Raw genomic sequence first — 14,812 nt, forward strand, 5'->3', positions numbered from 1 at the left:
CCAAATACAGAAAGCGCAGTGCTTTGAAATTATCTTTGGGAACACAGTGACTGTAAGCTTTCTAAAGTTCTAAGATGGTAAGCTGGGGCAAATGCAGAGAAACGGGCACATACTCTGGTTACTTTCCAACAAATATTTCAAATAAAATGTTAAGTATCTTGGGGTGTATGTGAACTAGCTGGGTTATATTTGTACAGGGAAAAATTAAAAAATTCTTATATATTTTATTTAAAAGGTAGTATTTTAGAATGTCTTAAAAGTTGTAATTATACTTTCACTGATGAGTCTGTCTCTAGATGGCAGTCTATACTTTGTAACACTGCTAGTTAAAAATATAAAGATATTCCTTCCTTAGTAAGTATGATGATAGCTGTGCATTATATTGGTAAATTAGCTAGTGTTATTTAGAAATGGGCTCTGTAAGTGAGTTCTCCCACCCATCCTAACAGCTCAGACCCCAACACGCTTGTCTCAAAGTGTCACCGAAGTCCTTTCTCTAGGAAAGGGTTGGACCTACTAACTGTGACAGGAAGCAGAGAAGAGCAAAACAGAACAAGAGTAAAAATATTACTATTCTTTATCTCATGCCTTAAGAAGTACTGCAGTGATAAAAAGCTGAAGTTCAGGGGACTGTTTGAACTTTCCCAAGAATTCCTTTGAGATGTTATGTTTTCTCTAGCTGAACGGAGGACACTTCAGAAACCCCATTCAAATATTAAGAATTAACCCCCAAACTTTATCCAGAACACCAATTACCTGATCCACAATCTGATAAAATATGGTAATAACAAAGATCCTAACACCCATTTAACAAAGGCAAGACCAGACAGGCAGAACAATAAACACCACCAATAACCTAACTCCATGCCTACGTCCTATTGCAAGAACACACACCAGTATTCTCAAGAAAACTGAATTCCCCACTGTGATACTCCCCCCCTCCAAAAAAAAGCAACTCAGCTAACATATAAGACAATGTTTTCATAACACAGAGTAATAACCACCACATGATTCTTTTCTGTTTGTTTCATCCTATTCTGATTTGTTTGGTTTTATTGTTGTTATTTTAGGTGTTTGTTTCTATTCTAATAAGAAAGTATGCGGATTTGAGTGGATGGGAAAGTGGGAAGGAGCTGGAGAAGTAGAAACTGTGATTATACTGTATTAAAAAAAACTATTTTGAAATTTAAAACAGACAATGGTTTCAAAATACCAATTCTAAAAATGTTCAAGGAACTCAATGAGAATATAAATAAATACCAAAATGAAGACCACAAAAGCAAAAACAGCTGAATAAAATGGAAAAATGAAGAAATGAAAATAGAATTTAATAAAGATAATCTCTAAAGAAAAGGCACACTTAAACAATATGCAAAAAACAAAACAAACAAACAAACAAAACCTCACAAAGTCAAACAAAAAGTTCAAAGGAGAGTCTCACCTACAGACTTGATCAAGTAGAAGAGAGAATCCGATCTTAAAGACAAGTTACAAGAACGAGATCACACAACTCAAAAGAAAATATTAAATCTAAGAAAACCAATGAAACGAGCATGAAGGAACCCTGGGACACTATAAAAGACAAACCTACAAACCATACATAGGTATAGAAGAGAAGAAACACAGTCAGAGGCATAAGAATGCTTTCATCCAAATCACAAATGAGAACTTCCCAAATCTAAGGAAAGAGATGCTTATTGGGGTACAAGAGGCATGCAGAACACCAAACTGACAGGATTGGAAAACAAGCTCCCCACTGCAAATAGTATGTATTAGTATCTTTAGAAATATATATAATAATTCTCATTTCAATACAACACTAAATGTACCAAAAAAAGAAATGAAAATTAAAAGGTATAATCAGAAAGCAGAGAGGTGAACATTAGTAATCGATGTGCACTCTCCTTTTACTATGATGCACCAATATCATCCACATTAATGATGGAATTACCCTCTTCAGTTGCATCTTTATAGAAACATCATTAAAAGAATGCCCAGAGGTATTTTTACATGATGGTTCTAAATTAAATGAAGTTCACAAGATGAACCATCACACTTTGTCAAAAATAAAAAACTAACTAGTTGTAGGGAATGTTAAAATTTATGATTAAAAAACAATTCATAATCAGTAAATTTAATTTTTCTTTGAAGAATTTGAAAGAGATATAGAAATGTGTTGCCATTTAGACAGAACACTACGAGTAAAAAATCAAAGAATAAGTACCCTTGAAACACATACCAACCATCTACTCAGCTGAAAAGGATCAAAACACGATTCTAGTGGAAGGTGAAGTTACACTGCTGAACTGGCAGGTGCAATAAACAGCATTTATTTTACATCTGTGTACCTCGACATCCAGAACACTGGATAAAAAAGTTGATTAAATCCAGAAGTGCGATGTCCCTGTCTTGTTTATATGATTCAATCCAGTCATCCACCACGGACTGTAGAAAAAAAAAAAAGAAAAAAAAATTTTTAAAAAATGACAATACACTGAATAGATTTTTTTTTAAAGTTTGTGTGTATGTGAAATTAATTAAATAAGACAATCACTTACCTGAAGCTATTGTTCTGTTGTCAAATAAAAGCAGACTTCTCTATTTATAAGACTAATAAGAAGTTCATTACTAGAGCTCACAGATTTGTTTATAATAAAGCAAAAACCAAAGCTGATGTTAAAAATCCCACCAAGGTTATTAATAATTAAACAAATACACTTTTTAAACATATAAAAATATTAAAAATCACTTACACAGAAATTGGTAAGTTCAGCAAACTCAATCCATTTGTGTATACAAAGAATGCATACCAAATGTAATAAAGTAATATAAGTACGGTTCAGTATTTTTAAATGAAGTAACTGAATCAAAATTTTAAGAAAAATTGCTATATAACTAGATCTCAGCAAGTATCTAATATAACGTCTGACACCAATATTTTCCAAAAATTTTACAATAAGGTAGAACTTACATATGAGTTCTACTTAAATAAAGAAAAAAACTAAATGATCTTGCTGTGTGAATGCTTGCAATACTTCAAATAACCAGGAATAAGGAAACCATTCAATAAAGCCATTATATCTGTATTAAATGCAAACATTAGTAAAACACTGGTAAAAAGCAGTAGCAGGTAATAACACCAATATCTAACTCCAGTGGTGTACCTACTTATAAGTTGCTCATTATCTCAACACTCCTTTTTAATTCTATTTTGTAATCCTAATTAATCTCTGGTTCACTAAAAAGGGAGGGCATTGAGCGGGGTGGGGAGAGGAAGAATGTAGGTTAGTAAGTAGATCAGGAGCAGTGAGGGTAATGGAAGACAATCATTATTTGATAAGATATACATATAAAAGTGTCAAAATGATACCCTTTATCCTATATGTAATATATGTGAAATAAAAACTTTGGTTATAAAAAGAGAAATAAAGTGATTCAACAGATGAACAATGACAAGATAGCTAGCTAAAGTCATGAAAAAGTAAATTACAAAATTAGCATTAGTTAGAAAACCAAAAGATAACTAGACTGCAACCAAATATAGATATAAAACTAGAGAAAAATAAATTTTCTAAGTCACACAGGATAAGTAAATAAGTTTAGAAAGAAATATTATGTCCTGAATCTTTGAAAGATTTAGTATTGTCAGTAACGTCTATGTTTACCTAATATTTGAAAAATCTAACATCTTAATTCCCATTCTAATTAAAATTGCTTGGGGTTTTATTGAGTAGAAGTGGTTGTACAGCTTCAGAGGAAATGTATAAAAAAATAAATAAAATGACATGCATAAAATTAAGAAACATATTGAGGAAATTCTACAAATGCACAGATGGATAATCATAATTAGATTAAGACATAAAACATTTCCAGAATTGAAACATATTCTCAACCTCCCTTCCTATATGTAACCCTCTATAGCCACTTAGTAACTATTATAGTAATGTTTATAACAAAAAATTAGATTCGGATAAATAATTTTTAACATTCATATAAGGTATGCATTATCCTTCAAGAAAAACATTATCAAATTCATTGATATTGGTGGTGTGCGTGTGTGTTCGAGTGCCTGTGTACAAGCGCATGTGTTTTCTATTTCTTTTAAAAATAAGTTCTGATGTCAACTATGAAGTCCTGGCTAGCATGGAATGGGTTGTGCAGAACAAGTTGGCCTTGAAGACCTTTGCCTCCTTAATGCAGTGATTAAAGTCATGTGTTACCAATTTCTGCTTGAATTGTTTATTGTTCATTTTGTAATGAGATATTCACCCCGCCAGCACCTGTTGCACTGATGACGCCCATTGGGGATTGGGAAGACAGGTACACAGGTGACCTGGGGGAACTAGGTATTGGGTCAGGAACCCCAGAGGCCCTCTCTTGCTTCCTGGTTGGAGAGATAGCATCCAGAGGCATCCTTGGGCCAGGAACCTGCTGGCAGTCATCTGTCGCTGTTATAAGTGATTTCTCCCTGAATAAACATCCATAAGCCTATCTATTTTGCCTGATCTTTATTTATACACGATATTGGTTTTCAATGTCAGTGATTTCTTCCCTAACTTGATACATTAGTGGTGTTTCCAATTTAGGGGTATTACAAACCAAATTGTTATGAACATAACTACATACACCATTTGGTGTTGGTGTATTTTTTTATTTAAATAACTAGCAGACTTGTTAATACACAGAATAAGCACAAGATCTCCTGCCTTCTTTTCTATTGCTGTGATAAAAATACCCTGAACTAAGAGAAAAAGGGGTCATTTGCTCACAGTATTGTTTCAGCATGTCATTACAGGGAAGACAAAACAGGAGGAACTTGGCCCATCTACTCACATTACATTCACTATTAAATATAGAGAGCAATAAATTAACACATGTACACTACTCCTCAACTTGTCCTCTCGTGATTCAGTCTAGGGCCCAGCCCATAATATGGTGCAGCCAGCATTCAAGATGAGTCTTCAAAACTCAATATATAATTATGAAAATTCCTTACAGGCATTCATGAACCAAACTGATCCAAGCAATTCCACATTCAGATTCCTTTCCAAGACAATCCTAGAATGTGTCAAGTGGGCAATTAAAACCAACCATCACACAAGTATTACCAGATTATGCAAACCAAACATGTAAAGCACTAAGTTTTCTTCTAGACACAGTAATGGTTTCTAGAGGCCTCGTGTCAATAAAAATACTAGGTATTTTCAATCACTTTGATTTAAACTACATGTTTGGTCATGTTTTTGTTTCAGGACTCCCTATTGAGAAGAACCTTCTTTCAAATGAAGAGAAAATTTTCTGACTTAAAATTGTCCTTGTGCAGCATCACAGCCTCAGAGCATTCAATGCCTCAGAAGTTCTGTTTTAAAAATTAACAAAATATTAGATTGTGGTGATAAAAGAGGTTGAGAAACTCTGTTGACAGTTCAGCTCTGCTTAATGTGGTACACACTGTGAGAAGAAGGTGAGAATTAGAACGAGACAGAATTGTCTGAGTAAGGTTTTAAAGACACAAAGTTAAAGTCAAAAGAAAAAACAAAGGTTTATTGCATAAAGTCGTGGTGGTGCACACTACTGATCCCAGCAGAGGCAGGAGGATCTCCTTGAGATGGAGTCCAGAGTGGTCTACAGAGCAAGTTTCAGGAAAGCCAGGGCTACACAGAGAAACCTTTTCTCAAAATACAAAAACAAACAAGCAAAAAGCTTTCATGGCATAGATAATAAAATGGAGTGTAAGGTTGTTTCTATAATGGCCTAGAATTGTGAAGGAACATTGTACATGTATAATATGTATACATATGTGTAATATGTACATATATAATAATGTGTACATAGTTACTTTATTTTTTTTTATCTCCAAAGCCATGGCAACAATTTATGTTATTAAGTGTTTCACACAAATCCCAAAGTTTTATGAGGGAGACTGTGTAGCACTGAAACTTGCAGCACAAGAGAAAACTTATTAGAAACCCACTGAGTACAAAATATATTAGAATTAATGGATGAGCAACCAAAAAGTACTGCACAGAGAAAACTTAATCTATCATAAAGGAGATAATTCAATCTTAAAAAGAAAAACCAAATTTTATAAATAAAATATGCTGAAATGATAGGCTAACTTATCCAGAAATGAATGAAATTATATATTGAAAAGCTCAGAGGAAAATGTGGAGTGTCAGGATTATAAGTAATGAAAGCAGAGAGCAAGAAACTTGTCTAGATTTTGAAGCATTATCAAGTGTTGACATAACTAGATGAGTAATGGATATAAAGGGGAAAGCAAGGGTAGGAAGAAAAGAGCGAGGAGAGGGAAGAAAGAAAAGCATGTACAAGCCACGTCACAACCAAATTGCTGAAAGGGTGTAAGAGGAAAGGCCGGAATGTGGTGGCACACACATTTAATCTCAGCACTTGGGAGGCAGAGGCAGGCATATTTCTGTGAGTTCAAGGCCAACCTGGTCTACAAGGAGTATCCCTGTCTCTAAAAACCAAAACCAGCTGGGTGGTGGTGGAGTATGCCTTTTAACTCAGCACTCCGGAGGCAGAGGTAGGTGGATCTCTATGAGTTCAAGGCCAATCTGGTATACAGAGTAAGTGCCAGGATAGGCTCCAACCCAATAAAGAGAAACTCTGTCTCAAAAAACAAAACAAAAGGAAAGACAGAACTTATAGAGCTAGATAGTACATTTGGGGAAACAAATGAAAGAAATCATGGCACATCACATATTAAATTCAATGTAAGTTCATGAATAATGAATAAAATGTTTTAAAAGAAAAAAAAAAGAAAGATGAAATGTTTGCAGACTTCCTAGGCATGGTGATTTACACCTATAATCCCAGCAGTCAAAAGGATGGGGCAAGGGCATGTGAGTTTAAAGCCAACTTGGTTCTCAATTGAGACATCTTGTCAGAAGGGGAAAACCAGACTAAATATTGAAATGGAAAAAAAAAAAAATAGAGTGAGAGAGACAGAGAGTATGAAAATCATGGGAACAAAGACTTAATGAAGGAATCTGTCTAGATTTTAAATATATCTACACAGAATGAATGAGGTTAAGAATATATTATGTATGTTTAGTAATACCACAAAATGTTAACTTCTAGAAATGACAGAGAAGCTATACACATGATGCCATGTCAACATGGCTTCCTAAACAAGACCTGAAAAAGCATACACCAATGGCCATGCTAATAATGAAGGGAGAAATCTCATGGGGTCTCGAACATAGACAAAAACAAACAAGAGGCAACAAAGAAATATTGAGAGCAGGAAGAATAGTTTTCCTCTGGGAAAAGCCCCAAACTATTGTTAAATCCAACTTGTCAGCCACGAAATCATATACACAGACATAACTCTATACGGATTGAACAAGATATATTTATATTTATATACTTGGGAACAATGTATGCAACAATTAAACAAAATGTCACGAATATGAGGGGAGGAGTACATGGGAACGGTTGGCGGGATGAACAGAAAGGGGAAAGCAACAAAATTCCATTTTAAATTATTTTCATACTCCTAAAAACAAAACAACAACAACCAATCAGAAAAAAAAAAAAAAATCCCTACAAAGTTTGACAAAGAGGGGAAAGCTTTCTCTGAATCTACATTATTCACTGCATTCACAGGTTGAAATTATCATATGTTCTTTCATTTAAAATTTTTCTTTAATTTTCATGTTTCAAAAAATATAGGATATTTTTAAAAATTTAAAATAGCAGGGGCCTGACCCATCATTCTTCTGATGGAATAAATTACATAATAAAATTAAATTACTGCCATTAAGTGTTATACTATTAATATGTAAATTACTATTAATATTATTGAATTAATAGTAGCAGTAATAAACTATATTCAAAGAGAGGAACTCTGTTAAGAGACTCTACTAAATAGCATCCAAATAAACAATGAAAAGCTATATGTGCAATGCATCTGAGAAGTGTGCAATTGATATGGGAAGAGATGTCTTTTTAAATATTATTGTAGGATTAAGAAAATATATATTTAAAACATACAGTATAAAAACTATACAATATAGGATATTTCATTACCAAAACTTTCCATACTTATATTTTCTATAATGTTGCAATATTTTTAGGCAACAGCAAAATACTGGAATTAATATAGCTATAAAGCTCTTTCAGTTTGTATGAAGAATTTATAAATGAATTATAAATTAATTCTAACTGAATTAACCTTGATATAACATTACAATAAAGAACTGGGAACCTGCCCATAGGGTGAAAGAAAATAAGGAAATGAAAAATAACTGTCTAGAAATAGTGCTGTAACAGTAGGTAAGTCACAGTTCTTTTTTTCTCCAAATAATCCACCAAAGCCCATATAACAGCACAAAGCCTATCACCAACATTCATCCACTATATTTTCATTATGAGAATATCATCAACACAATGAACTCTGTATACAAAAGAAACAACTATTATTTGCCATATTATATGAGCTACTTATTCTCTGGAAGACAACTAGAGTAAGAGAAATTCCTGCCAATTTTCTGCTCTGTTATTCTGTATTATTGCACCAATTCCAAAAACAACTTTGTATGACACTAATGAAGGCGTCTATCTGTAGTTCAACCATTGGTGAGGCTGAGGCAAGAGAACTACAATTTCAAGGACAACCTGGGCTACAAAAGAAGTTCAAGGCCAACTTAAGCTACACAGTGATTCTTGCTTCAAAATTTTTCAACCGAAGAGTTTGCAAATTTTAATACAATCTTTCCATTCCTTCTCTTTAAGCCCAATAGTTGATACGATTATTGATAGTTTTGTGATTATCAAGAACATTGAATAGATTTTCAAAATGAACCAACCTCTTAGTACACACAAAGAAAGTATTTTAATGAGTAAAACGGGCTATAATAAAAGCATAAAAGCAAAAGCTAAGCATGTAAAATTGACCATAAGAAATTAGATGTGACTATATTAATATCAGACAGGATGGAAATAAAGACAGAGAACGTTATCAGATTTCTAAAGGAAGAGCATATGCATTATAAAACTGTAACAATCCTAAACGTTTATCACCAAATAACAAGAGCCTCAAAGTACATGAAACAAAAGTTGTACTGTTAGAAGGAATAAGGAAAGTCACAATCATGGCTGATATTTTTCCCATGTCTCTTAGTCACTGATAAAATAAAAACACACACATAAAAGTATTATATATAAAGAAGATAAAATAATTGTTACCAATAAATATGATCTGGTTGATATCCACAAAGCATAAAACTATTACAGAATATATACAGAATTCACAAAGGGACACCATAACCCATATATATGGGTTGTCATTATTTCTAAGGTAGAATAAAGTATCCAGTACAGTTCTGATTATCCATTTCTAAGCTTATGTAAATAGGATTGTAGACACACAATTATTCTGGGGCTTAAACTAACAATAATAAAAGACCCAGAGACGGATATTGGGGTTCAACCTAAAGCAGCAGCCACTAGCTATTAACTACCTCAGCTCAAACCAAGGGGGTGATCTTCAGACTGTTCCCAACTTCACTGCTCCTCAGATTCACTCAGACTGCTATACTCCGCTTGATGTAGCTAGACTAAATGCCTCTACCTTTATACCTCTCAAATCCTGGGATAAAAGGCATGAGCTCTAAGTCACTCTTTTAGACTGACTCACTTTCTGGTGGCCCAAGGTGGCCTTGAACTAACAGAGATCCATCTACTTCATAATCCTGAGTTCTGGGATTAAAGGTATCTGCTACCACTGCACAGTTTCTATAGCTAACAAGTGTGGGTACTTTGCAAACAGATCTCCAGTGGCTTTATTAGATCATAAACAATATATCACCACAAAGCCACATTTGGAAATGGTAGGTATTATTTCAGCTAATATTTAGCAAAGTTGTATTAAGTAGTTATATCATTTCAAGAGAAGTGAAGAAATGTTTCTCTGCCAGTAGAATACTTGCATTTTCTTTATATGAAGTAAAATAAAAAATGAAATTTGGTACGCAGATGCTTGTCTCTGTCAAAAATCAATCCTTCTGGCTACTGACATTTCATGCATTCTTACTGTCAATGAAAATAGCTAAGTACAGTGGATATTAGCATTTACTCTATTTAAATGACTATAAAGTGTTACACTAAATTACAATTTATTAGTGTGACAGGATAAAATGTATCTAGGACTATTGGCACTAATGATAAAAATAGTTTTTTTTTTTCTCAGTAAGTACAACATGTTCAATTCTATTTTTAAAAAAAAGTTTACATGCAGAGACATATACAGGTCTTGAAAAGTTCAAAGAATAATATCACAGTTTTTATGTTCTCAAATCATTCCAACTACTTTTAATCTAAGACTTAAAAAAGTAAAGGTCACAGAGGTACCAGGACACCTGCTACAGGTAACAAAAATTATATTTTTCAATAATCATCTTACTCTATTTACTAGATGGCAGAATATAAGTCAGTATTATGCCTTTTTTCCTAAGGAATTTGTGGTGGTTAGGAAGAAAAATGTAAAACTTGAGAGAACAAAGCCAGAACTCCAAGGAAAGGAAAATTTATGTGGTAACAGTCTGAGTAGAAGTTGAATACTAAATCTTATGTTTAAGGTCCCTGTTTGCATGATGATCAATCCAGTCCACCCATCTATGCAGTATATACTGAGACCTGAGGTGAGTCTTGCATTTAAGGGCTAAGCCATCTCTTCAGCCCTCTAAACACATTTTTTCTGTAAACTATTTCATAGGGGTAAGTAGACATGAGAGACAGAGCTAATATTCTGATGCTAAAGAGTATATTCATTTGCTTTGAAATAAGACAAGCAGATGACTGAGATAAATAACATTGTAGCTTGCACACTCAAGATCTTAACATAAGCCTCTAATCCTAGCATCTGGGAAAGTAAGGCAGTAGAAATGCTGTGAATTTTATGAAACCCTGGGAAGCACAGTGAGCTCCCAAAAGAAAAGGGTAGAATAAGGAACAACAGACCCTAATCTGAAATGCTAAGGAAAAAAATCAACACTGTCATTCTAAGAAGCCAGTAAAAGAATTTATAGGTAATATTTTTCACCATACCTTTTCATAGTTTTCTGTAATAAAGTAATATGATATGTATTTTGTGATATTTAATAATGTAATTATTAAACAAAAATTTCTTTTACTTTTAGGTTTAAGATAAAAGATTCTTGACACTGAAAGCTTGGAGTTGGGTTTGTTAACCTTGTATGGGGTTTTGTTGTGTGTTTTGTACATTATTCTCTTAGGAGGAAATAGGATTTAAAGGGAGGAGGGAGACAAGAACATGTGTGTGGGATGTGTGAGAGTAATCAATATATATGTGAGAGTACAATATATATGTATTTTGTTATTAGAAAACAAATTTGATTAATAAAATAAATTCAGACTGATAAAGAATTAGGACAATTAGGTAACAACAAAAGCTGCCTAGCCTTACCTAGCTTCTATTATTCTTCAGGCCTCATAACTGCTCCTCATATTTACTTACAGCATTTTAAAGCTTCTTATAAAATGTTTGTATTTGTCACCTTGATAGTAATTCTTCTTTAAAACAATAGTTAAGATGTTAGCCCATTCCAACTGAAAAGGAAGAGGCAATTGTCGTCTGCTCTCGACCAGACAGCTAGGTTCTTTCTTTTCTTCCCTAAACCCAGTTCCAGCTGGAATATGAAAACCAGATATTTTTCTTTAATCTGTTTAAATTGAAGGATGGAAATGAGAGGAACTAGCAATAGGAACAGACCAACTATATAATGCCTAAAAAAATGACAAAAGCTCAGGACTACAAACAGAAAACAAAAATCTACAAGACTAAACAGGGAGTGGTGGCACATTCCTTTAATCTCAGCACTGGTGAGGCAGAGGCAGGCAGAGTTTGAGGCCAGCCTGGTCTACATAAGGAGTTCCAAAACAGCCAGAAGTATACAGAGTAAACCTGTCTGGAAAAACAAAAAACAAAACAAAACAAAACAAACAAACAAAGAAACAACAACAACAAAAACGAAACCACAAAGCTAGCCATAACTGACTAATCTTAAGGATTCTATTGCTTCACCGAAATACTACGAGTTGAGGAGGAAAGGGAGTTTATTTGATTTATACTTCCACATTGTAGTCCATCATTGAAGGAAACCATGCCAGGAACTCAAACATTGCAGGAAGCTGGAGACAGGGGCTGATGAAGAAGCTATAGAGAAGTGTTACTATTTACTGACTTGCTTAACATGGTTTGCTCAATCTGCTTTCTTATAGAACCTAGGCCTATCAGCCCAGGGATAGCACCACCCACAATGGGTTGGGCCCAACCAATAAATCACTAATCAGATAATGTTCCACAGGCTTGCTTACAAGCCAATCTTATCGAGACATCTTCTCAGATGATTCTAGCTTTTTTCAAGTTGACAGAAAACTAGCCAGGACACAGGCTGAGACCAACTTAGCCAATTGGAATGGCTTCTTAATTTAATTAGAAAATGAGCTCCATATCATAATTCTTTTAAAACTCCCTACTTCCAGCACGTATCTTATGGCATTACACATCTAGAGAAGTCAACTTAAGGGCAAAAAAGAGGAGCAAATCACTATTGTTAAGAAAACCCACTCCTGGAATTCAAGACCCCTTAACTTACAATTAAGCTTCTTGTTCATTAAAGTTCAGCAATTAAAATGAGCTAGCCAAGGTAAATTTCCCATTTATTCAACACATTTTTAAATAAACATCAATTCCAAAAAAAAAAAAAAAAAAAAAAAAAAGGAAAAATTTTAAGAATATTTGAGCAGAGTGGAAATACTTTTCTGTTAGGCAAATTCATTACTACTGATGTACACAATAGAGATTCTAAGTGAATGCATTAGTTTGTGTAGCTAGAGATTCCTTGATACTGATGCAGAATACAATGATTTAAGAGATAAGAAGCTTATGAGTTAATTTATTTCATGTATCATGCATACTTTTACTCTAGTATGCTCCCAAAGAAGGCCTAGAAGCCTTGAAAGTGATACTAGTAAGCTTAGTAGACATCTACATCTTTATAAAATTCAGTGGCTACCCGTCTTTGTAACACAAGCATATGTATAAAAGATGTGATCATTAAGAACAGTTCCAACTTTTCAATAAAGATAAGGGCATCTCATGGCAACACAAATCAAGTAGCAACATTCCACCTCCAAGACACATTATTCGTGAACTGCAACGTGGACATTAATGATAATTGGAGTATCTCAATATGCAGAGAACCTCAGCATCAGGTAATAACCAATACCACTTGGAACAAAATACATGGTCACTATACTAATGTATTACTTGATTTATTCTACACCTAAAACTTGACCCTGATAATTAGAAACTTGATCTAAGAAGACAGGGTCAAGAATTATACTTTCTTACAGTTTTTACTTCCAGGTAAATTCACAATACAACTTTGAAACAGAACAAATCCCTTGAAAATGACTTCAGGTTCCAAAGTCTATCTAACTCTAAAGTGTTAAAATGTTACATTCATTAGAGGTGTTAGATAATGTTTAAAATAAATATCTACACTTTCCTGAGTAACAGACACTGTCTCTGGGGATTCTTATGGCCTATTTTATCCAATTAGAGGCTTGCAGTGGTCAGGTAACAAATGAACCTTTCTGCTACTCATTAAAACACATTTATATTCTAGCCCAAACATGCTAAAACACATGCCATCTTTAAATAATGTCTAATAGTACTGCATATCAAATAAGACTGTATATTTTGTCATGTCTCAAGTAAACCAAGACACTCCAAGATCTACAACTACCCGAAGTTGTTCTTGGCATCAATCACAACCCACTATTGGTTTCCTCTTGTTGGACAGTAAGTTGTAATTTCCTAAATTAGTGTTGTAAAACTGCAGAAAGAAAATGAAATAGGTCTACTAATTCATAAGGCTACAAATTAAATCTGAAGTGACACTAAGAAACCTTTTAAATACCCAAAGATCAATTTTCCTCTTTTCTTAAAATTATTTTCCAATTTTTCTACACTATTTCTATTTCTCCAGAATTTAATACTGACTTCAGGTTAAGTAACCATGCACTAGGTTCAAAGATCTTCACTACAAGAGACAGGTCTCTTTGTAGTTCTAGATCAAAGAAAGACTGGCGTTAAAAAGTGTAGACAGTAAGAAATTATTTAAACACATGCTCAGTTTGTTTTAGCAGCTTAGAAATAAACTTTATTCATGAAGAGTTTAGTTTTATTATTAAAGCTAAATATATGATGAACATATTCTAAGCATATTCAACCTAAATTATATAATTTTTAATAAACCACTTATTCATGGATATGGATTTATTTCTGCGATATTTGTTTTATTTGTTAATGTATCCATTTATATTTTTAAGGCAGAATCTCACTTATGTGGTCTGTAGCCCAGTTATTCCTAAAATGCAAAATTCTCATCCTCTATAATCTTTCTGCTGCTTGGACTAAAAGCATGTGCTACTACACCTCATTTGGTGTGGAATTTTCTATTGCATTTCTTCCTGATAATATATAAAAGAGCACATTAGACAGAAGCAAAATCACTTAGGTTCTTCCTCTACATGAAACAACAGAGTATTTCAAATATTTAAACATCTACAAACAATAAGGAAGTTTACATGCATAAAATAAGGTTAAGTTTTCCTAAAAAATATTCAGTAAAATAAAAGAAGTATGGGTATAAATAATCATTTATAACTGCAAACACATATATGGCTATTAGATATAAACAGTAACAATTATTCCTTTACTCACATGTTCTACGTAAGAACCTCTACATACAACCTG

The 14,812-nt window shown here is 33.5% G+C and overlaps 1 protein-coding gene across 4 annotated transcripts in view; it reads right to left on the bottom strand.

Annotated features, from left to right (window-relative positions):
- The window catches only part of Stag1 (stromal antigen 1), a 277,794-nt gene that overhangs the window by 156,441 nt on the left and 106,541 nt on the right, over nucleotides 1–14,812 (bottom strand). For all 4 annotated transcript variants that reach the window (XM_051206323.1, XM_051206308.1, XM_051206316.1 and 1 more), the window contains one exon: nucleotides 2,349–2,445. In XM_051206323.1, coding sequence (XP_051062280.1) covers nucleotides 2,349–2,445 — 97 coding nt within the window. The remainder of the gene's footprint in view (nucleotides 1–2,348; nucleotides 2,446–14,812) is intronic.

This window comes from Phodopus roborovskii, unplaced genomic scaffold (genome assembly GCF_943737965.1).
Source record: "Phodopus roborovskii unplaced genomic scaffold, PHOROB, whole genome shotgun sequence".
NCBI classification, from domain to species: Eukaryota; Metazoa; Chordata; class Mammalia; order Rodentia; family Cricetidae; genus Phodopus; species Phodopus roborovskii.